The sequence below is a fragment of the Giraffa tippelskirchi genome, chromosome 1, assembly GCF_054371585.1.
Source record: "Giraffa tippelskirchi isolate mGirTip1 chromosome 1, T2T-mGirTip1v1.2.pri, whole genome shotgun sequence".
NCBI classification, from domain to species: Eukaryota; Metazoa; Chordata; class Mammalia; order Artiodactyla; family Giraffidae; genus Giraffa; species Giraffa tippelskirchi.
This window is the reverse complement of record NC_137275.1, coordinates 4,390,401-4,414,236: the sequence shown is the minus strand read 5'-3', so window position 1 is coordinate 4,414,236 and position 23,836 is coordinate 4,390,401. Positions and strand designations below refer to the sequence as shown.

The 23,836-nt window shown below is 41.5% G+C and overlaps 1 protein-coding gene and 1 non-coding gene across 23 annotated transcripts in view; one reads left to right on the top strand and one right to left on the bottom strand.

Annotated features, from left to right (window-relative positions):
- KIAA0232 (KIAA0232 ortholog) overlaps positions 1-23,836 on the top strand; it is an 80,745-nt gene that overhangs the window by 24,801 nt on the left and 32,108 nt on the right. For 10 of the 22 annotated variants that reach the window (XR_014080500.1, XR_014080519.1, XR_014080528.1 and 7 more), the window contains 2 exons: positions 6,959-7,457; positions 22,369-22,506. Coding sequence is in view for 17 of the 22 variants with exons in the window: in XM_081584015.1 (XP_081440141.1) it covers positions 7,227-7,457; positions 22,369-22,506 (369 nt within the window). In the remaining 5 variants the exon portion in view is untranslated. Of the gene's footprint in view, positions 1-504; positions 657-2,050; positions 2,100-6,958; positions 7,458-17,446; positions 17,549-22,368; positions 22,507-23,836 lie in introns of those variants that run through there. The other 12 variants (XM_081584106.1, XM_081583332.1, XM_081582983.1 and 9 more) reach the window with 5 other exon arrangements.
- On the bottom strand, positions 5,312-5,384 carry TRNAE-CUC (transfer RNA glutamic acid (anticodon CUC)). The gene has a single exon. It is a non-coding gene; the product is annotated as a tRNA-Glu (tRNA).

The window sequence follows — 23,836 nt, the reverse complement described above, 5'->3', positions numbered from 1 at the left end:
CCTAACAGTGCATCTGCGCGTTGTACAGACCACGGGAACCTGGCCAAGGGGTCCATGGCGCTCCTGCGGATGCGCACGGCCCAGAACACGGGAAACTGGCAGACGGGTCCATGGCGCTTCTGTGGATGCGCGCGGCCTAGAACGCGGGACACGGGGCCGAGGGGTCCATGGAGCTTCTGCGGATGCGTACGGTGCGGAACACGGCAAACGGGGCAGAGGGGTCCATGGCGCTTCTGCGTCTATCCTCTGCACTCCACCACCTGAGCTCTTGGCAGTCCTATTGGAACTTGTGCTAGAGACCAGACTGTTCCTCACAAAAGCAAAGACTCTGCTATGACTAGAACTAGGTTATTGTACAGAGAAGGCACTGGCACCCCACTCCAGTACTCTTGCCTGGAAGATCCCATGGACGGAGGAGCCTGGTGGGCTGCAGTCCATGGGGTTGCGAAGAGTCAGACACGACTGAGCGACTTCACTTTCACTCTTTCCTTTCATGCATTGCAGGAGGAAAAGGCAACCCACTCCAGTGTTCTTGCCTGGAGAATCCCAGGGACGGGGGAGCCTGGTGGGCTGCCGTCTATGGAGTCGCACAGAGTCGGACACGACTGAAGCGACTTAGCAGCAGCAGCGGCGGCAACAGGTTATTGTAAACGAAGGTGATTTCATAGTTTTTTTTTTTAAGGATAGTGAGGTAATTGAGTATTTTTTGTACTGAAAGCTTAACGTATTTTACGTTATTACTATTCTTCAGATAATCTTATTAGTGAAGAATCCTGTACGAGTAAGCAGACAGTTGACAAGGGGAGTTTACAATAATACCACCTTCCACTGGTATGACATTTCGTGAAATGCAGAGGCCACAAATACTTGGAGGCGTTTCTCGTTTGCTCATTGCAGCAACCTTGTGAGAATTCGCAAGGTCGGGAGAGCAAGGATTTACTATTTTTCACAGATAACTTATGGGCCTCAAACCTACGTTGGTGTGCTTACCACTCGTCTGTCTTGTCTTCATGAATTAAAGAAGGCGCATCGTTCCATGGGCATTTGATTAGCTATATATGTATTTTTTGGTTTCAAACCATTTAAAATTTAAAGTAAAAAAGACATATTCTAAAATGAAAGTATTACTGTTGGACCTTTAAAATTATCATTTATGCAGCCCACTCTTTAGGATGGTTTGGGTTAATTTTGCGTGGGAGAAGGATGCTCAAGATAATTTGAAGGTCCTTTTTTCTCAGTGTAAACCTTTGTAGAAGAAAAAGTTGGGAAAATGGGACAAAACAGCCTTTGAATATATAAGGTTGTGCTTTTTCTTTTTTTCAGAGAATTTTAACTAAATGCAGTTTACCTTCATGCTAACTGGACTTCATGTTCTGGAATGAGTGTGAAGGGGAATAGAGTTTGGCATTTGGGTGTTTGCCATCTGTGTTCTTGAACTTGCCAGGTGAATGATAAGTAGGTTTTGCATATGCTTGTCCGATCCCAGCATTATTTTGGCCATGTGGTTAAACAGGTAGCTTTCAGTTCAGAAATAGAATATAAAGGCTTCCATTGGGTCAAATGTTTGCTCCTCTGCCAAAGGCTTGCAGCTTAGGAGAAGGGAAGCTTAGTTAACAGCCCAGTATTTATACCTGGGTCACCTGTTAACAGTTTAGGTTCACAGCAAGGGGCTTCAGGAGCGTTTAAACCTGTCATGGTGGTACTGGAGTGCTTCTGTCTCAGACCCTTGCTGTTAGGGTCCTCTCCTCGGTGCTGCCCAGATGACCACGGAGTCTGATGCCCCTCCTCCCCCAGCACACCGGCCTTTCCTCTCTTTCCTTCAGTCCTCTGAGTCTGTTCTGTGTAGACAGTAAAAACAAACTATAACCCCTAATGACTCTAAGGATTTGGGCAATTTAAAGTTCATATGAAATCAACTATTGAACACATTACAGCAAGAATCTCTGAGGGGCAATGATGCAAGGTTTTAACTGGCTTTGATGAGATTATGGGCATTCAATGTCTTTTGCTTTATTTTGTCTCTCACCTACTTCTTGGATCCTTTCCCTAGGCTAAATCTCTTAATGACAACAGAAAGAATCCCACAACCAGGTTTCAAGGTAAACATAGTACACGAAAACAGGTTTTTCGTTTTAATCAGTCTCTACAGTGAACCAAGTCTGTCGTATGAATTTTTAAAGTCTTTATGCATTTAAATAATGGGGAAAAGCTTTCCACTAAGTTGTTCACAGTGAAACAGATTTTTAGAAGTTCTCTGGCCAAGACAATTAACATACCCTTCATTAATGATGTTCTTCTGATACCACTGTACTCTGGATCTAATGTATATTGTTGGATTCAGTTCCCTAAACTTTTGTTTAGAATTTTTGCATCTGTGTTCTTCAGCCATAGTGGTCTGTAATTTTGTTACAATGTCTTAGTCTGAGTTTGAGAATGATGCTGGCCTCTAACGTGATTTGGAAAATATTTTCTCCTCTTCAGTTTTTGAGAAGAGTTTATACAGATTTGGCATTGTACTTTCCTTAAACATCCGGTAGAATTTACCTTTGAAGCCAACTGGGCCTGGAAATTTGTTTGCGGGAAAGTTTTACACTGTAACCCCAGTTCCTTTTATAGGTACAGGGCTATTCATTCTGTTTCTCCTTGGGTGAACTTTGGTGCTTTTTGTTTTCAAGGAATTTGTCCACTTCATCTGCATTCATTTTATTTAGTTTATTGGTGTAAAATTTTTTTCTAATATCCTCTTGTTATCTTTTTTATATCTATAGAGTCTGTAGTGATCTCACCTCTCTCATTCTTGATATTGATAGTTTATGTCTTCTCTCAGGTCCATTTTGTTGTCTGAAAGAACCAGCTTTTGATTTCATTCTTTTTGCATTTTCTGTTTCTTTGGTTTCTGCCCTCATCTTTTATTTCTGCTCCCATCTTTTATTTCCCTCGTCTGCTTAGCTTAGGTTTCATTTGCTCTTCTTTTTCTAATTTCTTAAGATGAGAATTGGGGTCATTAACTTGAGACCTTTTCTGATATAGGCTCTTTGTGCTAAAAATACTTCCCCTACATACTGTATTAGTGGCAAGCTAAAAATATTGATACATTGTGTTTTTATTTTCATTCAATTTAACATACTTTCTGATTTCTCCTTTGATTTCTTGTTTGCCCTATTGGTTGTTTAGAAATATGTTCTTTAGTTCTCAGATATTTGGGGGGTTTTCCAGACATCTTGCTGTTATTAATTTGTAATTTAATTCCATGTGGTCAGAGAATATACTTTATATGAGTCGAATCCTTTTGTTGCAACTTTTTCTGTGGCCCAGGATATAGTCTGTTTTAGGTCAAGGTGGTTGGTAATGTTTCTTGAGTCCTCTATAGAGGGTTTTCCTGATTTTCTGTCTCTTGCTTCTTTCAGAGACTGAGAAAAGGGATGCTGAAGTCTAGCGTACTTGGGCCCAGATTTGTCTATTTCTCTTTGTAGTTCTGTCAGTTTTATTCATGGATTTTGGAACTCTGCTATTAGAAATATCTTGATGAATTGACCCCTTAATCATTATGAGATCTGGTGTGTCAGATATTAATGTAAACACTGGTTTCCTTTTCATTCATGTTGGCATAGTATGTCTTTTCCCGTCCGTTTACTTGTAACCTATTTGTGTCTTTACTCTTAATCTAGCATTTTTAACATATTTTTTTTATAGTTGGGTCTTGCTGTTTTAAAATCCCATCTGACCATCTCTGCCTTTTAGTTGGTTGTTTATGCCATTTAAATCTATTATGATTATTAACAGCTATCTTATCACAGTCTGTCTTCAAGAGATATTATACCATTTCATGGGACGTATAAGGACCTTATACTACTGTTCCATTTCCCCACTCCTGGTCTTTACACTGTTACTGTCACACGTCTTACTTACGCATATGTTATAAACCTCACAACGTGTCCTTACTCTTGTTTCTGTTAACAGTCCCGTTATCGTGATTCCCTGACCAGGAATTGAACCTGGGCCCCCAGCAATGGAAGCATGGAGTCCTAACCACTGGACTCCCAGAAAAGTCCCTCAGTTACCTTTTTTTTTCTTTTTGGCTGCATTACTGTGTGTGGGCTTTTCTCTAGTTGCAGCAAGTGGAGGCTAGTCTCTGGTTGCGAAGCGCGGACTCTAGAGCACAGGCTCAGTAGCGGTGCACAGACTTGGTGGTGCTGCAACATGTGGGATCTTCCCAGACCAGGGGTCACACCTGTGTCCCCTGCATGGGCGGGCGGATACTTAACCACTGGACCACCAGGGAAGTCCTCCTCAGTTTTAAATATCTTAATAATGTTTAAATATCTTTTAAAGACGTTTAAATCACAAGAAACCTGTAAGCTCCTGTTGGTGCTGCGCTTGGCTCCTTTGTGTGCATTCACGTTTTGTTCTGTTCATCTTCCTGCTGCCCCAGACTTCCTTTAACATTTCTCTTGGGCAGGATTGCTGGTAATGATTTCTTTCATCTTTTTCATGTCTGAAGAAGTCTTATTTTTCAACTTCACTTTGAAATACGCTTTTGTTGAGAATTCTCAGTTGACAGGTTTTTTGTTGTTTCAGTACTTTAAAGTTTTTGCCCCATTATCTTCTCATTTGCATGGTTTCCAACAATCTGATGTCATTCTTATCTTTGTTCTGTTCTCCCAAATGTGCTCTGCACTCTCCACAACTAAGATTTTTATCACTGGTTTGAGTAGTTTCATTATGTGCTGATTTCTATGTGTTTCTTATGCTTAGAGTTCATTGAACTTTGTGACTCTGCATGTTTTGGTTTTGATCAAATTTGGGAAAATTTTGGCCAGTATTTCTTCAGAAACTTTTTTTCTATCCCTCTCTCTCTTTGAATATGTAATTGTAATATGTAACAATTCTCTCTTCCAATATGTAGTTTTCTTAAAGTTATCACACAGCTCGCTAAAACTGTTAATTTTTAAAAATTCTCTTCCTCCATATTTCATTTTATATAGTTTTTGTGTATTTGTGTGGTTTAATATTCAGTAATCTTTTCTTCTCAAATGTCTACTCTGCCATTAGTTCCATCCTATATTTTTAATCTCAGACATTGTAGTTTTTATCTTTAGATATTTGATTTTTATTATCTTTTTGAATTGATGGAATATAGCCATAATTGCTGTTTTAAAGTCTTTTTCTCCTTCTTGTAACTTGTGTGTCAATTCTGGATTGGTTTCAGTTAATTTTTCTCCTCATTTCCACTCCCTTTGTGTTCCATTTCTTTGCATGCCTGCTAATTTTTTAATTTTTTGGCCACACTGTGCAGCTTGTTGGATCTTAGTTCCCTGACTGGGGATTGAACCCAGACCCTCAGCAGTGAGAGTGCAGAGCCCTAACCCCTGGACCGCCAGGGAATTCCCACATGTCTGCTAATTTTGATTAGGCACCAAATGTTGTAAATTTTATCTTCTTGGGTGGTGGATATTTTTGCATTCCTGTAAATTCCTTGAACTTTGTTCTGGGGCCTTAGTGAAAATAATTGGAAGCAGCGTGGTCTGTGGGGCTTTGAATTTTAAGATGTGTTAGGCAAATCCAGAGCACTGTTTACTGTAGGGCTAGTGACTCCCCGTTACAGAGTCGAGACCCTTCTGAGGCCTCTACCTGATGTGGCCCCAACTGTGAGGTTTTCCAGCCCCGACTGGTAGCGACAAGCAGTGTCCCCAGCCATGATGAGCCCTGGGCCTGTTTCCACCTTTCCTCTGTGATGATCCTTTCCTGTGCACTGGCTGGGTCCTCGCCTGCACGCCCTGATTAACACTCTGCTGAAGGTGCAGGAGCAGCCCTTTGTCTGGTGTTTTCCTCTGGGCATCTTTCCCCTCTCTGGTACATTTTCCCTGTGATCTTCAGCTGCCTTACCTTCTCTCACCTACTTCCTAGAGCCACTGCTTCAAGTCTGCTCATTGTCTTGGGGTACCTTCATTGGATGAGTACTGATTTGTCCACCACTTCAAGTGGTGTCCTGAATTGAATGTATTGTTTAATTGATGATCTGCCTGGCATCCTGAGATCCAAACATGTTAAAAGAATTTTGGAAGATATTTTAATTTTGAGAGTCAGCTGGAAAATTTTAGCAAGTAAAAATATAGAAAATCTTTGCTTTGATTTATCTAGTTTTTATAATTCAGAAAAGATAGCGTGGTAGAGAAGATTTTAGAAAGTAGCCGAAGACATATGACTGTGTGTGCATGGTCAGTCGTGTCCAACTCTTTCTGACCCCGTGGACTGTAGCCTGCTAGGCTCCTCTGTCCATGGGATTCTCCAGGCAAGAATACTGGAGTGGGTTATCATTCCCTACTCTAGAGGATCTTCCCGACCCAGAGATCAAACCCGCATCTCATGTGTCCCCTGTGTTGGCAGGTGGATTCTTTACCACTGTGCCACCTGGGAAGCCCAGAGTACATTAACCTGGTGATACGTTAATCTCGTAACATTGTCCTGTGATGGATTTAAACATACATTGTTTGTATTTAATGTATGTAACATCTAATGTGTACGTCTAGATAAAATGCAGGAAGCTGAGTCTTAAATTTTTGGTAAGGAGTGTCTGTCTTTCTGGCTTGATGCTCATACTAGAAATAACTATTCATACATTTTTTAAAAGTCATTTTTGGTAGCCCTCTGATTATCTGCCAAAATTCATATAAAAGCTGATCCAATGAGACTTGCCTATCACTGTTAGTTTTCATTTTCTAGCGGCATAAATTAATCAGAACTCTAGCATAAAGAATATTATGACTTAATAAAGCCATTGTTAGATTAGTTTGACATGTTGAAAGTGTTAATTTAGTGGGAGAAGCTATTAAACGAGTGGCATGTATCACAAGTGATCAGAGAGTCAAAGAGGAATGGTTCATTTGGAATTTTTTTCAAAAGATCAATAATTTATATCTATACATAATGGTACCTTTTTTCTCTCTTATTCTTGTAGGTTCTGCTGGAGACTTACATTTGGCCTCGATGTGAAATTAAAGTAGAAAATCGTATCTACATGTATGTTAATATCAGGATGTTGATTCATTGGTCATGCCTGAAGAGGGAAATTCAGTTGTAGATGGCTGACTGCCAGCAGAAATAAATGCTTACCCTAGATGTCCAGCATCTCTCCTTTTTACTGGAGTGAAAATCCCCTCCAGACACCAACAGAACATCACTGCAGAAAATGCTTCGCATTTTAAGGATGTCAGCCACCTAAGTTCATGCGCCCTGTCTGTACAGTTGCTGTGGACGGTTTACCATCTGAAAGCTCCTCCAGCTCTTACCCAGGCCCTATATCTGTCTCTGAAATGTCTCTGCTTCATGCTTTGGGTCCCGTGCAGACCTGGCTGGGACAAGAGCTAGAGAAATGTGGCATTGATGCCATGATTTATACTCGATACGTCCTCAGTCTTCTGCTGCATGACAGTTATGACTACGACCTGCAGGAACAGGTATTTACATACTGTAAATGTTTTGTGAAAACTCATGATTATGTCTGCATGTCTGCATTTTCCTTCCGAGAGTGCTTGCATACTCTGGAGCAGATAGACGGCTGTGGTCCTGAAACTTTAAAGCTGACAGCAGAGTATAGATGAGCCAAGTCACTGAGCACACTCTCTGGTTCAGTCACTGTCTCTGAGCCTTTCTCGACGTTGACTGCGTTCTGGCACAGACTCTGGATCTTGTCGCGGATGGTAGTAGTTAGATGACCTGCTGCCTTGGCGTAGCACTGCTCCAGAATGTTGGTTCAGGAAAATGAGACATTATGATTACAAGTTTTAATCATTGTGTCTGTTAACACTCCTTAACGTTTCAAACTTTAATATTTCATCTCCAACAGTGATGATAAGCTGCTTATTAATCCAAGTGTGTGTTTTGAATCAGGAGACTTAAAATTTTGATAAAGCATATAACCTTAAATACTCAGTGGATATGAATTTGAGCAAACGCTGGGAGATAGTGGAGGACAAAGGAGCCTGGCATGCTGCAGTCCATGGGGTCGCAAGAATTGGACACGACTTTGTGACTGAACGATAACGAAATGACCTTAAATGAGCCATTATACATTTTACTTGACTTAGGTGCATGGGTCAATAAAGCAAGCAAATCTGCATTCTTGACAAAGATCTCAACTTTGGTCTCACTTACCAGGAGAAGCTTCTGAGTGTGAGGCTTGCTGAAAGGGAAGCAGAGCTCTCAGCACTGAGCGGGTGGTTTCTGAGTGACTGCGGGGCACAGATTCCACCTGAAAGGGAGTGGTTGGGGACTTCCCTGGTGTTCCGGTGGTTAGGACTCTGCACTTCCATTGCAAAGGCCACAGGTTCAATCCCTGATTGGGGAACTAAGATCCCACATGTGGCGAGGCACAGACAAGCCAAAAAAAGAGTTAAGTGTTTTGTGGGCAGTTTTTAGTTGTTGTTTTAAACCATTGTTAGGAACACCGAAAGCAGGAACAGAGTTTCATTGACAGAAGAAGCTGGCTTTGACGTTCCAAACCACAGAGGAGTCTTATAAATACAGGGGGTTTCACAGCAAGCTCAGTACTTGTCATGCGTTAGTTGTGCAGAGTGTTCTTCACTGCTGGTGTTTGCTCATTCTACATTTTCCTGGCTTCCAGATTGGCTACCGGCCTGTCTGGTGACAATTGGGTCAAGTAAGGTTTTGAGGGGGTTGTCATGTAAAAACCTAATCATCAGAAAATGTGTTATTTTGGTGGTCAATAGTTTGTATAATTTTCTTGCCGAAGCTGTATTATTTTCCATCATCTTTCCAGTAAATGTAAATATACTTTTTTTAGGGGCAAGTAAAATGGTAAATCTACCAAATAGACTAGAGATCTGTTCAAGAAAGTTAGAGATACCAAAGGAACATTTCATGCAAAGGTGAGCACAATAAAGGACAGAAACGGTATGAACCTAACAAAAGCAGAAGGTATTAAGGTGTGGCAAGAATACACAGAACTGTACCAAAATGATCTTGATGACCTGGATAACCATGATAGTGTGATCATTCACCTAGAGCTAGACGTCCTGGAGTATGAAGGCAAGTGGGCCTTAGGAAGCATGACTATGAACAAAGCTAGTGGACGTAATAGAATTCCAGCTGAGCAGTTCCAAATCCTAAAAGATGATGCTGTGAAAGTGCCGCACTCATTATGCCAGCAAATTTGGAAAACTCACCAGTGGCCATGGGACTGGAAAAGATTTCATCCCAATCCCCAAAAGCGCTGCACAGTTGTACATACTTCATATGCTAACAAGGTAATGCTCAAAATCCTTCAAGCTAGGCTTCAACAGTATGTGAACCAAGAATCTCCGGATATACAAACTTGATTTAGAAAAGGCAGAGGAACCAGAGATCAAATTGCCAACATCTGTTGGATCATAGAAAAAAACTAGGTAATTCCAGAGAAACATCTACTTCTGCTTCATTGACTTCACTAAAGCCTTTGACTGTATAGATCACAACAAACTGTGGAAAATTCTTAAAAGAGATGGGAATACCAGACACCTTACTTGCCTCCCGAGAAACGTGTATGCAAGTCAAGAAGCAATAGTTAGAACCGGACATGGAACAACAGACTGGTTCATAATTGGGAAAGAAGTACATCAAGGCTATAGATTGTCACCCTGCTTATTTAACTTGTATGCAGAGTACATCATGCAAAATGCTGGGCTGGATGAAGCACAAACTGGAATCAAGTTTGCTGGGAGAAACATCAATAACCTCAGATATGCAGATGACACCACCTTATGGCAGAAAGTGAAGAGGAACTAAAGAGCCTCTTGACGAAGGTGAAAGAGGAGAGTGAAAAAGTTGGCTTAAAGCTCAGTGTTCAGAAAACTAAGATCATGGCATCTGGTCCTATCACTTCATGACAAAGAGATAGGGAAACAATGGAAACGGTAACAGACTTCATATTCTTGGGCTCCAGAATCACTGTAGATGGTGACTGCAGCCATGAAATTAAAAGATGCTTGCAACTTGGAAGAAAAAGCTATGACAAACCTAGGCAGCATATTAAAAAGCAGAGACATTGCTTTGCTGACAAAGGTCCATCTAGTCAAAGCTGTGGTTTTTTCAGTAGGCATGTATGGACATGAGAGTTGGACCATAAAGAAGGCTGAGCACCAAAGAATTGATGCTTTAGAACAGTGGTGTTGGAGAAGACTCTTGAGAGTCCCTTGTACGGCAAGGAGATCAAACCAGTCAATCCTAAAGGAAATCAACCCTGAATATTCATTGGAAGGACTGATGCTGATGCTGAAGCTCCAATACTTTGGCCACTTGATGTGAAGAATCAACTTACTGGAAAAGACCCTGATGCTGGGAAAGATTGAAGGCAGGAGGAGAAGGGGTTGATAGAGAATGATATAGTTGGATGACATTATCGACTCAATGGACATGAGTTTGGGCAAACTCCTGGAGACAGTGAAGGACAGGGAAGCCTGGCGTGCTGCTGAGTCACAAAGAGTTAGAACCGACTGAGCGACTGAACAGTGAGCAACAACCAAAGTGGAAGAATTATTATTTCCAGAAATGAGGAAGGTGTTTCTGTTAACTCAGAAATCATATACTTTAGTTGTAAATATACACACATATGAAACAAGTCAAAGTATTTAAGTGTTAGATGCTACAGGACATTGAAAGGGATAAAACAAAGGACTGCTGCTGAGATTACAGTTGAACACTGATGTGATCGGACTTGTGTGTGAACTCCGAGTTCTGTCTTTGCTATAGGAAGTTGGGGACAGGGGTCTTGGCAGCTGCCAGTGCCCTTCATGTTTGCTCCTCCCTGTTCTGGTTCGTTTTTAAGACACAGGGCAGATAAAGGGTCAGTGGAAACAGAGCATGTCCAGAATTACAAGGAGAATCCACCGGGAACCAAAAGGATCCTGAATCCTTTTCTGCTCATCCCAGGCTGGCACAGTGCCAGTAAGTCTCGTGCTGATGGGGAAGGTCATATTGGAAATGCCCTTTCATAGGAGAAGACCCAAGGGTCAGCCAGCCCCTCAGTAACTTTTCCGAGCCTCGAGGAGGAGGAGGATATACTCAGAGTCAGGGCACGGAGCCACGGGAACGCGCTGAGCTGACCTCCTGTGGCTCAGACTCCGGCACCAGGCGTGCTCAGGAGCCCGCTGTAGGCGAGGAGGCATGCCACTTCCCTGGTCCCTGGGTCACACCTAGGGTGGCCTCACTCCCCGTCCATTGGAGGTCAGGTGACTCCGCTTTGGGGGTGTTTATTTCCTCACATCTTTTCTCATCCCTCAGTCCTTGAATTTAGCCTGACCTTTAAAGTGACTAGTTTTAAGGTCCTGGCTTCAATTACTGGCCTTATTTGTCATGATGAATTCATGGCTTTCCCCAGTTTTGGTTAAAAGAAACAGCTCCTGAGGTCTAAGAAACAGGTCTGTACTTGTCCCAGCATCCCGGGACCACGGGGTAGGAAGTGCAGCTGATCAGGCCCTCATCTAGGTCAGGAAGTGCAGCTGATCAGGCCCTCATCTAGGTCGAGGCTGACAGGCAGTCAGAGTTTAGTATAAGCCTCTGATCTGGGCGGGGCTAGGAGTACGTTGTGGCATCAGCTGATGACTGTGTAGTCCTGGACAACAACCGCCTTCTAATAGGTAGATACTGTAGTTGGGTCACAGTAATTTTACTTCCACAAAGTTTTCTTCCTTTTTTTTCCTTTTTGGTTAAGATTATCATATTCTGATAAACGTATGCTTACATAAACCAGGAATTCACTATAAACCACTTTTAGCTGTAAATATAAACCACTTTTCTAATCCATCCTTCAAGGCCCAGGTCACCTTTCTCTGTGAATGCACTTCTGACAATTCCTGATGAAAACAATGTCTTTGTCTTCCAAACTTGACCATATTTCTGCTCTTCATTATGGTTATTTGAATGTGTCTTTCCCAGTAATTTATAAGATGTTTAATAGCAGAAATCATATAATCATCTTAAAAATTTTTTTAACTTATTTTTTGAAATAATTTCAAATATCAGAAGAATTAGAAGAATAGGGCAAGGAATTTCAGTCAGCCCCTATTGCTAACGTTGTCCCACTTTTGCTTACTTCTCCCCTCTCCTTTTGATGCCTATCTCGCCTACATGAATCAGCATATTATTTCTTGATTGCATTTTCTCTAAGCCATAGGACAATTATAAAATCCAGGAAATTAACTCCAACACATTATGACCTAGTATACTGTTGATGTTCAGTGATGTCCTCCACTGTAATTTTTTCCCTCGGCCTAGGATCATGCATTGACTTTCGTGGTCACTCCTCTTCATAATTTTTTTCAACCTGGGATGGTTCTCATCTTTCCTTTGTGTCTCATGATGTTGACATTTTTGAAGCGTACAGGCCAGTTATCTTGCAGCGTGTCCTCTATTATGGGTTCGTCTGCTTCCTCCCGTTTAGAGTCTGCTCATGCCTTACGGCAGTGGCATTACACAGGCAGCGAGCTTCCTTTTTGGTGCATCACGGCGGACAGCACGCAACAGCAGTCTGTTTCTTGTCGACGCTGACTTTGGTTCCGATGGTGGCTGCCAGGTTTCTGCACTATGAAGCTGAGCACCTCGCTGTGTGGCTTTCGGGTCACCTGTCCAGAGGAGACTTTATGAGTTTACCGTCCATGGGTGGCTCCCACCTGGATCCATTGTCACTTTGATGGTCATGAAATCGTGATTCTTTTTCTGACTCAGTTATGCCCTGCTCCTTCAGTCGTCGATGTTCCGCTTGCAAGTGCCTTCATCTCGTTAGCATTCGTGTCCCTGTGGTGTAGAGAACAGACCGCGGTCCGGGTGCAGTGCTGCCGGCCGCTTCCTGCCACGTCTTGAATTGGTTTACTTTTCTAAAGAGGGTATTTGTTTGTTTACCTGTTTAGTTTGGTGTTTATTTGGCTTGTCTTAGCCTCAGTCTTTCTTTGACCACCATATTTAAAAAGAAACCTTCCATTCTCAGTCTTCATTTCTGCTTTATTTTTCTTTATAACACTTGTTTAAGCAGTGAAGTTGCTCAGTTGTGTCCAACTCTTTGAGACCCCATGGACTGTAGCCCACCAGGCTCTTTCATCCGTGGAATTTTCCAGGCAAGAGTACTGGAGTGGGTTGCCATTTCCTTCTCCAGGGAATCTTCCCGACTCAGGGATCGAACCCAGGTCTCCCGCATTACGGGCAGACGCTTTACCGTCTGAGCCACCAGGGAAGCCCATGACACTTGTTACTACCTGGAATTGTAGGATTATTTGCCGTGTTTTCTGTTTATTTGTAAGTCTCCTCCACTAGAATATACAGTTCACGAAGTTAGGGACCTCGCCTGCCATGTTTTCTGCTGTATTCGTAGCCCTTGAGACAATTCGTGGGATATAGAAGAGGCTCAGATATTTATTAAAGAAATGAACAGACAAGTGCTTCTTTCTCAGGTCTGTGACTTGTGTGTGGGGGGAGCATGGTGGCGGCCAGAGCAGAGGCCATAGCTGCACACTGGGGCCTGCCCTTCAGAGAAGTTCCTGAAGTTTCTTCCCTCATCACCACCGCCATCTCTCCCGTCTTGAAGTGTACACATTTCAGTGGTATCAAATGCATTCATAATGTTGTGCAGCCGTCATCCGTCTCCCGAACCCTTTTCATCTCATAAAATGGAAGCTTTATAAAAACCCCCCTCCCCCCAGCCCCTGGTACCTATTATCATATCAGTTGGCCAAAAGGTTTGTTGAGATTTTTTTTTTTCCCAAAAAAAAATGTTAAACCCAAGTGAACTTTTTGGCCAACCCCAGTGCTTTCTGTCTTTATGATTTTTGACTACTCTTAAGGACTTCTTATTGATGGAATCATATGATTTTTGTGTTTTTGTTTTTTTGTGACCAACCTGTTTCACTGAGCATCGTGTCTTCAGGGTTCATCCGTATTGTAGCAGGTGTCAGGATTTCCTTCCTTTTTAAGGCCAAGTAGTATTCTATCATACGGATATGCCACATTTTTGCATATCCATCCATCCAACAGTGGACACTCGGGTTTCTTGCATGTTTAAGCTACTGTGAGCAGTACTGCTGTAGGAACACAGGTATGCAAATATCTCATCAAGACTCTGGTTTCAGCTTTGAGAGGTATTTGTCCAGAAGTGGAACTGCTGGATCTGTGGTTATTCTGCTTTTACACGAGCTGCACTGTGGTACACTCCCACCAGTAGTGAATAGGGTTCCATTTCTCCACATCCTCACCAACACTTGTTCTGTCCTGTTGGTTTGTTTTTAATAACAGTCATCCTAATCAGTATCTTGTAGTTTTCACTTACATTTTCCCTGATGAGTAGTGATGTTGATCATCTCTTAATATGTTTATTGGCCATTTCTGTGTATCTTCTTTGGAGACTCTCAAGTCTTTTTCGCATTTTTGAATCTCTTTTTGTTGTTGTTGAGTTTTAGATATTCTCTACAGGTTTTGGATACTAACCCCTTATCAGATATGTGATTTGTGGATATTTTCCCCTCCTTCTGTGGGGTTTGCCTTTTCACTCTGTTAATAGTGTCTTTCATTGCACTAAATTTAAAAGACTTCATAAGCCCAGTTTGTCTGTTTTTTCTTTTGTTACCTGTGTCTTTGGTGCCATATCCAAGAAATCTTTGCCCTACACTTCTTAGTTTTAGCTTTCACGTATAGGTCTTTAATCCATTTTGAATTAACTTTTATATATGTTGTGTGTTAAAAGTCAAATTTCCTTCTTTTGCATGTGGATATCTAGTTTTCCCAGCATCAGTTGTTGAAAAGACTGCCCTTTCCTCATTGAATGGCCTTGACACCCTTGTTAATGACATTTTGAGCATGAATGTAAGGGTCTGTTACTTGGCTGGCTGTCCGAGTCTTTGATCTGTATGTCTGTCTTTATGCCAGTACCTCACTGTCTTGATTTCTGTAGCTTTGTTAGTTTCTTTTCTCTTTTTTGGCCACTCCATGTGGCATGTGGGATCTTAGTTCGCTGACCAGAGAGAAAACTCGAGCCACCTGCACTGAAATACAGAGCCTGCGCCAAAAGTACAGAGCCTGCGCCGGAAGTACAGAGCCTGAGCCGGAAGTAGAACCTGCGCGGAAGTACAGAGCCTGCGCCGGAAGTACGGAGCCTGGCTTGGAAGTCCAGAGCCTGCACCGGAAGTACAGAAGGCCACTGGACTGCCAGGAAAGCCCCAGTTTCAGTTTCTTTTAAATCCTTTAATTAATTGTATCTGCTCCCTCAGAGCCCATCATTCTAGAAATGTAGCTGGATTATTGCATTTTCTATTTTTGCCCACAGGTTAAGAAAGAATAATCCTAGTACTGATGCTTGTTGAGATGGATCATTTCTGTATTCAGCAACACTTGTTTGTTGTTTCAGCCCACTTGTACTTTGCAGTATATCCCCATTAGTTTAGCATTTCACTGCTTGGAAAGGCGAGCATCTGCAGTGTTTTCCTTTACCGTAATCTTTAACAATAACAACTGACCCATCCTGCGTTCCCCAGGCGTCTTGCTGCATATACTGTGTTTCAACAACCATTCACTTAACAGACATTAAATTATACGTAAGGAGTAGGAGTTAGTAATAATGGTGGGTGCAGAAGTTCATATCCACAAACTTCCTCAGATATCATAGTAAAAAGGGTGGGGTTTTTCAGTAAAATCTTTTCATGAAATAGAGAAAATGGTCTGACTAGAAATACTGCATTTAGTGCACATTTCTAGGTTTTTACTCCGCACGTGAGTGCCCATGACATGCCGGGCACTGGTGGCGGCAGGAAGGTGGAGATGACTGGGGGTGAGCCCTGGGAGACTGCTGCCAGGTGAGGGGTCCCTGCCACGCTCTGGCTGCAGTCTGGGGCAGAACAGCCTTGAGAGGAAACAAATGAGAGGTCGCAGAGGCGGGAGGGCCTGATGCTGGGAGCCGGAGGGGTGCAGTGAGGGGGTGGGAGGAGGTTAGACTGAGAAGGGTGAGTAGGAAGCCGGTTCGCAAGAACCTGTCATTGTGCTCCACTAGGAGAAGGAAGTGGCAACCCACTCCAGTACTCTTGCCTAGAGAATTCTGTGGACAGAGGAGCCTGGTGGGCTGCTGTCTGTGGGGTCGCACAGAGTCGGACACGACCGAAGCGACTTAGCAGCAGCAGCAGGAGATTGATAGTTTAGTCCCAGGGACAAGAAGACCTGCTGCTGTATTTAGTCAGCAGTGCCAAATGGCAGCATTGCAGTGGGTCAGCTGGGTTGGGCAACTGAAAGCAGGAAGGCGAATGAGGAGCATGTTGGCTGATCACCTAGTAGGAAAAAAAGGGGGGGGGGGGAGGATGTACTTAAGGTGACATTATGCTCATTTAATTTGTGCCACTAACTTAGAGGCAATTTACAGTTCCTTTGAGCTATTAGAAGTAAATTTATTATGGAGGCGTCGCTTCAAATTCTAGCTGCAGCTTTCATTCACACACAGTCAAAAATCTGGCATACATTGGCTTAATTGGGAAGGAATATCATATATCTAGAAGTCCGGAATCAGGACCGGCCCCCCGCGTGGTTCAGCAGAACGTCCCTGGGTGTCCTCAGAGCGTCTGCTTGGCCCCCTCTCCCGGCCCCTGCCTCCCCATAAGCTTGGTTCTGCAGCTACTCCCTGGGGCTGGAGGGCAGAAGAAGGTGAGTGTCACGTTTGGCAAACATCCTGTCCACATGCTACGGTTTTTCTAGTGGTCACGTATGGATGTGAGAATTGGACCATAAAGAAAACTGAGCACCGAAGAACTGATGCTTTTGAACTGTGGTGTTGGAGAAGACTCTTGAGAGTCCCTTGGACTGCAAGGAGATCAAATCAGTCCATCCTAAAGGAAATCAGTCCTGAATATTCGTTGGAAGGACTGATGTTGAAGCTGAAACTCCAATACTTTGGCCACCTGATGCGAAGAACTGACTCATTAGAAAAGACCCTGATGCTGGAAAAGGTTGAAAGCGGGAGGAGAAGGGGACAACAGAGGATGAGATGGCTGGATGGCATCACCGACTCAGTGGACATGAGTTTGAGTAAACTCTGGGAGTTGGTGATGGACAGGGAAGCTTGGCGTGCTGCAGTCCATGGGGTCACAAAGAGTTGGACACGATTGAGTGACTGAACTGAACCACACGCTCTAGAGGGTGTGGTCCCTGCAGTCCCAGCAGAAATATTTTGGGGCGGGGGAGGTGCTTTATTTCGACTACTCACTTCTGATTGGTCACCTGCCTCTCTCAGCCAATCCTGTGGCCAGACGCATGAAACGTGAGGAGCCTTAGTCCCATTCAGGCGCTGGTGATTCTGGTTCTAGGGCTGCAAAGAGTCGGACACGACTGAGCAACTGAACTGAACTGAAGGGGGAGGAGTGGGCGGCGATAGCAGACATCACTGATCCCAGCTGTATTTCAGAATGTGTTCTTTTTCTTCCTCCAGCTCTCAATTGCCTTTGTGATAGAAGACAGCAAGACAAAGTCAATCAAAACTCAAGCCTTAAGTTCCGTCGCGATTAGTGTCCGAAGAAGTACCTGATAATAGGTTCTCATCCATACCTTCTTTGGGGACTTGATAATTGCGTTTTATCTTCAAGGTTATGACTTTGAAAAATCATAACTTGATTTACTGAATTCATTGTTGTTCAGTCGCTCAGTCGTGTCCGACTGTTTTGCGACCTCATGGACTGCAGCATTCCAGGCTTTACTGAGTTTACCTAGTGAATATTAGGCACACGCTTAATGTTATATGTTCATGTCTAAGTGGACTTTTAATGAGTTTGCAGCATAGAAAATATAACAATAGAAGTATAGAGCTTTTTTTATACTGTGTTCTTTTAAAACCTGATTGCTAGTTTAAAGGTTAAAAAGTCATAATACATTCACACATAGTATATGAAGCCCGAAAATAGAATAAGGAAGCTCTCAAATATAGTAAGTGGAAAGGGCAGAATACATAACAGTTATCGCATATGCTAGTGTTTGTATAGCTTTACCTATAGACTTGATGTTGTTTCTTCATGAATTCAGCCTTAAATTACAAGGCAAAATAGCACTTAAATGAAAATTTGTAATAAAGTAGACTCACTCTAACAGGTAACGTTGCTTGAATCACAATGTCAGGTTGCGTCATTCATTTTCATTATGTCAAAAGTCAAAACAACAAACAAAACCTCCATTCCCTCACAAATCTGCACTGGGTATGTTGTGCAGTTCCAGCAGCATCTTTCACGCCTTAACGCAGTGCAGAGGAAAATGTCTTCTCTGGGAGTCTGTGTAAACTGTTCAATGCAAAGCTCCCACTTCACTTTCACTTTCACTTGGGAGTGATTGATCTGCAATGTGATAACACATTGAAAAGGCACATATCAAGAGAGGAAGTGAACATAATTTTATAAATGCCTTCTAAGCAACAAATAGTTTCCATTGAACCCACGCCTGTTGATTAATACCAGTATTCAGCAGTATCTATTTGTATGAAAAGACATTTTAAAAGATGAGATACATAAAATCTTACAAATCAGCATTAACAGGGCAGTTAGGTAAGGGGAAAAAAACATCAGGTTGGAAAGGAAGAACGAAAACTCTGTTGACATGATGTGGTGTTACATATAGAAAATCCTAAGGAAGGAAATTAGAAAAATTCCATATACAGTAGAATCAAAAAAATTAAATTACTAGGAATAAGTTTAACAAAAGAAGCCAAGACTTGCACACTAAAAGTTACAAACATCATCAACAGAAATCAAAGAAAACCTAATAAATATAAAAGCATCCCACGTTCATAGTCAGAAAACTTAATATCCATAAAGTCTCAGTGCTCCCTAAACTGATCTGCAGGTTCAAGGCAACCCCTGTCAGAATCCCAGTTGCCTTTGTTGCAGAAATTGACAAGCTGATCCTGAAATTCATGCAAAATGCAAGGGACCCAGAATAGCCAAAAAAATTTGAAAAAGAGCAAAGTGGACTCACACTTCTGATTTTAAAACCTGCAAGGCCTCTGTAAGCAAGATGGTTTGATCCTGGCCTACCTATGACTGGCTGTACGTAACAGAACTGAGAGTTCAGAAATAAACCTTTGTAATTTCCAGCTAAACCCTTCAGTGGAGAAAGAATAGTCTTCAGCAGAAGGTGCTGGGACAACAGGGTAACCACGTGTAAAAGAATGAAGTTGGACTCTTGTCTCATACCACATATAAATATTAACTCAAAATGGATTACAGACTTAAATGTAAGAGCTGAAACTGTGAAACTTAGGAGAAATAAATCTTCATGACTTCATGACTTGGGTTAGGCAATGATCCTCTAGATAAGGCACCGAAGCACAAACAGCCAAAGAGGACATCAATAAATTGACTTCATCACAGTGAAAAGCTTGTATAGGCAAAAGGACATCATCAAGAAAGTGAATAGACAAGCCTGACTCTCTTCAAAAGGTTGAACCCTAGAGTTAACCATGTGACCCAGCAGTTCCACTCCTAGATATATCCCCAGCAAGACTGGAAATATATGTCCATAGAAAAACTTGTATTTGAATGTTCATAGCTGTATTATTCACAGTAGCCAAAAGGTGAGAAGAATTCAGATGTCTATCAGTGGATGAATGGATAAACAAAATATGGTATATCCATGCACTGAAACATTAGTCATAAAAGAGAATGAAGTACTGATAATATGCCACAACATCCATGAGCCTTTAAAGTATTACACTGAGCAAGAGAAAACAGGCAGGAAAAGAAGTAGATTGTGTAATTTCATTTATATGACATATCCAGCACAGGAAAATCCATAGAGACAACAGGTTAGTAGTTACCAGTGAGCTGTGGGAGAAAGGAAATGGGACATGACTGCTGGTGGGTGCAGGGCTTCCAATTGGGTTGATGAAAAATGTTTTAAGAATAATGATGATTTTGCATTACCCTGTGAATTATACCAAAAACCCCTGAATTGTATATTTAAAAAGTAAATTCTTCGGTATGTGAGAGATGAAGCAAGTACCAGACACTTGTTCTAGGCGAAGAGCTATAGGAACTCTTCTCATTTCTCTATTGTTGACTTAGAAATTTTCCATTAAAAAAAAACAAAAAAACTTTTGGCCATTCAAGGAGTCTGACCTATTTACAAGAAAAATTGTAGACTCCTCTTCCTGCTCACCGAGAGTCAGGCTCCTTGGTGGTCTCTTCGTATATTTCTCTCAGACATTTGAATGCAGGTTAACAGGTGTGTGTGTGTATTTGAACCAAAAATGAGATCATACTGTTGTATGAACTACTTCTCTTGTATATGTTGGGAATAGCTTCTCATGTCAATAGGTGTGCTTCATAATCTCCTTAACGGCTATATCTTACTGCCTGGTCAGTTATAACTTACTCACCAACTCCTCCTCTCTTGACATTTAGGTTGTTTGTCCATGTTTGCCGCTGTTGAGAACTATACGATGAACATCACTGTAGCAAAATCTGTGCACACTTCGGTGATTTTTTTTTAGGCTAAATTTCCAGGAGTAGAGTTATTGATCAAAAGTACATATACGTGTTTAAGATATTGGACGTGTATTGTCAAACTGCCCTCCAGGAGGACTGTTTGTCCATGTGAATTTTGAAAGTCCCTCTGAAAACTTTATTTGGACCTTTAAATGTGTTATTCATCCTGCCAAGCTTAAATATGGCTTCAGTAGAGAAACATGTTGATAACGCTCGGTAAAGGGAAAACCAGTCTCAGCAACTGGAACAGAAAGGAGCCCTGTTCTGAGTAATGACACAGAACTTTTCTACCTCTATTTTATACACCGTGAGCGACAGAGCCAGACTACGACGCTTCTCTGCCCTCAGAAGCTTTGGCTCTGCATTGTCATGGTTCCGTTCCCATCCTGTGAAAGGACAAGCTCTATCTCTAGAAGATATCACTGATAAGAAATGTCGGTGTCAGGTTTTAGATGCCATCTAGCCAAACACGTTAGATAAGTGGAAATAGAGTTGTTACTTGGCCATCAGGCACATTTTCCCTTGGCAAATGGAATTGACACCACTCAGCTAGAAAATGTTTTTTGGGTTCATGAGATCCTCAGACGTGCCCAAGAAATTATGTAAAAAGTGTGTTAATTACAGTGAGTATGGAGAGAAGGGTCCGCCCACTCTTTACCTGGTATTAGAAAAGTAATTTTTATGTTTTTGATCAAAGTAAAGACTAGATAGACGGTTGATGGTATGAATTTGATCCTTAAAGATCTTTTGAATTAATTATTACTGTGCTTTTCCTTCTTTATTCCAGCTCATTCATTAATTCATATCCATTTCCTGAGGACTTACTGTAAGCCAGATATTCTTCTGAGTAGTTTTCTTAATTTGCCTTAGTCTTTCTTTCTAATCTTTTTTATCCCAACTCTTGTTGTATGTCCCATGGATTTTAATAATAACTTTACCAAATGAAAGGCAAAGCGAAGTAGCAGAGCGATTAAAAATATTCAAGTCCCAGTTTAGGGAAGTGAAGGGAACCTACTGGAATATCACGTAGCCAAAGAATTTGTAGTGACATGCAGGTGATGTTTACAATATAAGTTAAGTGAAAAATTATACAAATAGTGTTAATTCAATCATGTTTTTTCTTTTTTTTTTTTTTAAGTGTGTGAAAATTGTTCTAGCTTTCACTGGTGGTAGGATCATGGAAGATTTGCTTTTTTCCTATTTTTCAAATTTTCCTTAGTTTTTATAACAGGCATATATAATCAAGGAAAAAATAAGCTAAGAATACTAACATAGAATATTTTATATCTGTTGCTTTCTGGACTGCAAGATATAGAAACAGGAATGAACCATCCAACTGTTAAATGTTAAAATCTGTTAGTAAGGGACTTCCCTGGCTGTCCAGGGGTGAACACTTTGCCCTTTCACTGCAGGGGGCCATGGGTTTGAAGATCCCCTTTGCCATGTGGCATGGACAAAAAAAAACTAGTAATATAAACACTTGGTATTGACAGGTGGGAAGTACAGAAAAGAGGACATTTGTGTGTATAGTTTTTTATACTGAAACTTAAATAACACTGAAATTTGCATATGAATGTCTGAGTTGTTTATTAGCACTTACTACAAACATAAATGGGTCAGATTTATTGAGATCATAAATCCTAAATAATAATCTAATAGTAATCTCAGTAATAGGTATTAAAACGATGGGTTATCCTGAATAGCTGATTGATCAGTGATTATTGTTCTGGTTGACAGTGTTGTACGGCCTCGTAATTTATTAATGCGTACCAACTTGTAAATGAAGATATTTGTAGGGGAAGTGTGTGTGTAAGTATGTGGGAAATAATAAGTCTTTGAAACTTTGTGTTGGTCGCTGAAACTGGTCTTAATTTTATTTCAGGAGAATGACATCTTCCTGGGCTGGGAAAAAGGAGCTTATAAGAAATGGGGGAAGAGTAAGAAGAAGTGCTCAGATCTGACTCTGGAGGAGATGAAAAAACGGGCTGCTGTCCGATGTCTTCGATCTGCTTCCGATGAAGTGAGTTTGCATTTGGTCTCTAACACTGAGGGGAGGAAACAGGGGGAGGTGTTTTTAAAAGTTTATAAATAATACATTCTTGACGCAAAAAAAAAACTTAGAAAAATAAAGTACTCATTATCTTACCGCTGTTAGGTAAACATTATTGTGTTTGCCTTTATAGCATTTTTCTGTATGTACTGAGTTTTCTATAATGTATTTTTTTAAGTACTATTGTGGTTAGAGAATACCTCATTTTATATCTTTTCCCCACTCAACATATATTTCATTTTGTTATTACATGACCTTTTAATGGCTAAGTTATATTATCCAGTAGTATTCCAATAGCCTTCTGGTATGCTCTTTGTTACTGGATATTTAGATTGCTCTTTAATTTTTGTTGCACTGTCTAGAATATTTTCATGTGTGCTTTTTCCACATCTCTATTGTTTCTTTTGGATACGTTGCTAAAAGTGTGATAACAATTCTAGCATTTAAGATCACTATATTTGCTTGATTCATAACTTTCTGTGTGTTTTTAAAGAAAATACTGTAGGATGATGTTATTGCTCTTTTAACATTTCATGTAAAATATTTCTCGTGTCCTTCAGCAACCTGAAATAGAATCGTTTTAGAGTATAATTGCTTATTTAAACTCTTGCTACGAATTCTTACTCTGTTACTCACTATAAGATGTAATCTCTAAGATCATAACTACTTAGAAAATTATTTTGCTTTTACCATGCTATTTGACCTAGGTGCTTTAGGTGCCTTTCTAATACAGAGTTAAAGTGAGAAGATCCCTATAGGGTGTCTATAGAGAGGCTTCTGTCCTTCAGAAACTTCCTCCCTAAATTATCTAATGGTCTGAGGTTGGGGTAACCGGGGTTGCTACACTTGATAATCCGCATATTCTGTCTGACTGCCACGTCCCATAATGCCTTTTCAAGCTCGTTCAGCACTTCCCAGTTGTGTGTTCTCAGCCCTCTCGGAGCGGTCTGTGGGAGCCCTGTCTGTGCATTCCTGTCTTCCCTTCTCAGCTGTGCCAGGACTCTTGAATTCCCCTCCTTCTCCTGGTGCCCAGCAGAGTGCGCGCCTGTCACGTGAAGGTACTGACCGTCTCTTGAACTGAATGAACCCGTCTCTGAATGAAGAGTTCCGCTTTCACCCTGTCCTCCTCTTTCCTCTCCCTCTCCCCTTCGACTTTGTTAACTTCCATTTCTTGAAGCTGTGGCCTCATAGACTGTGGGGTAGGAGTTTGGAAATTACCGCTCAGGTGGCTGTCTTAGGAACCTTTCCGTTACAGAGCGTAGAAACATAATTAACCTCGTTTGAGACAGAGTGGAAATAC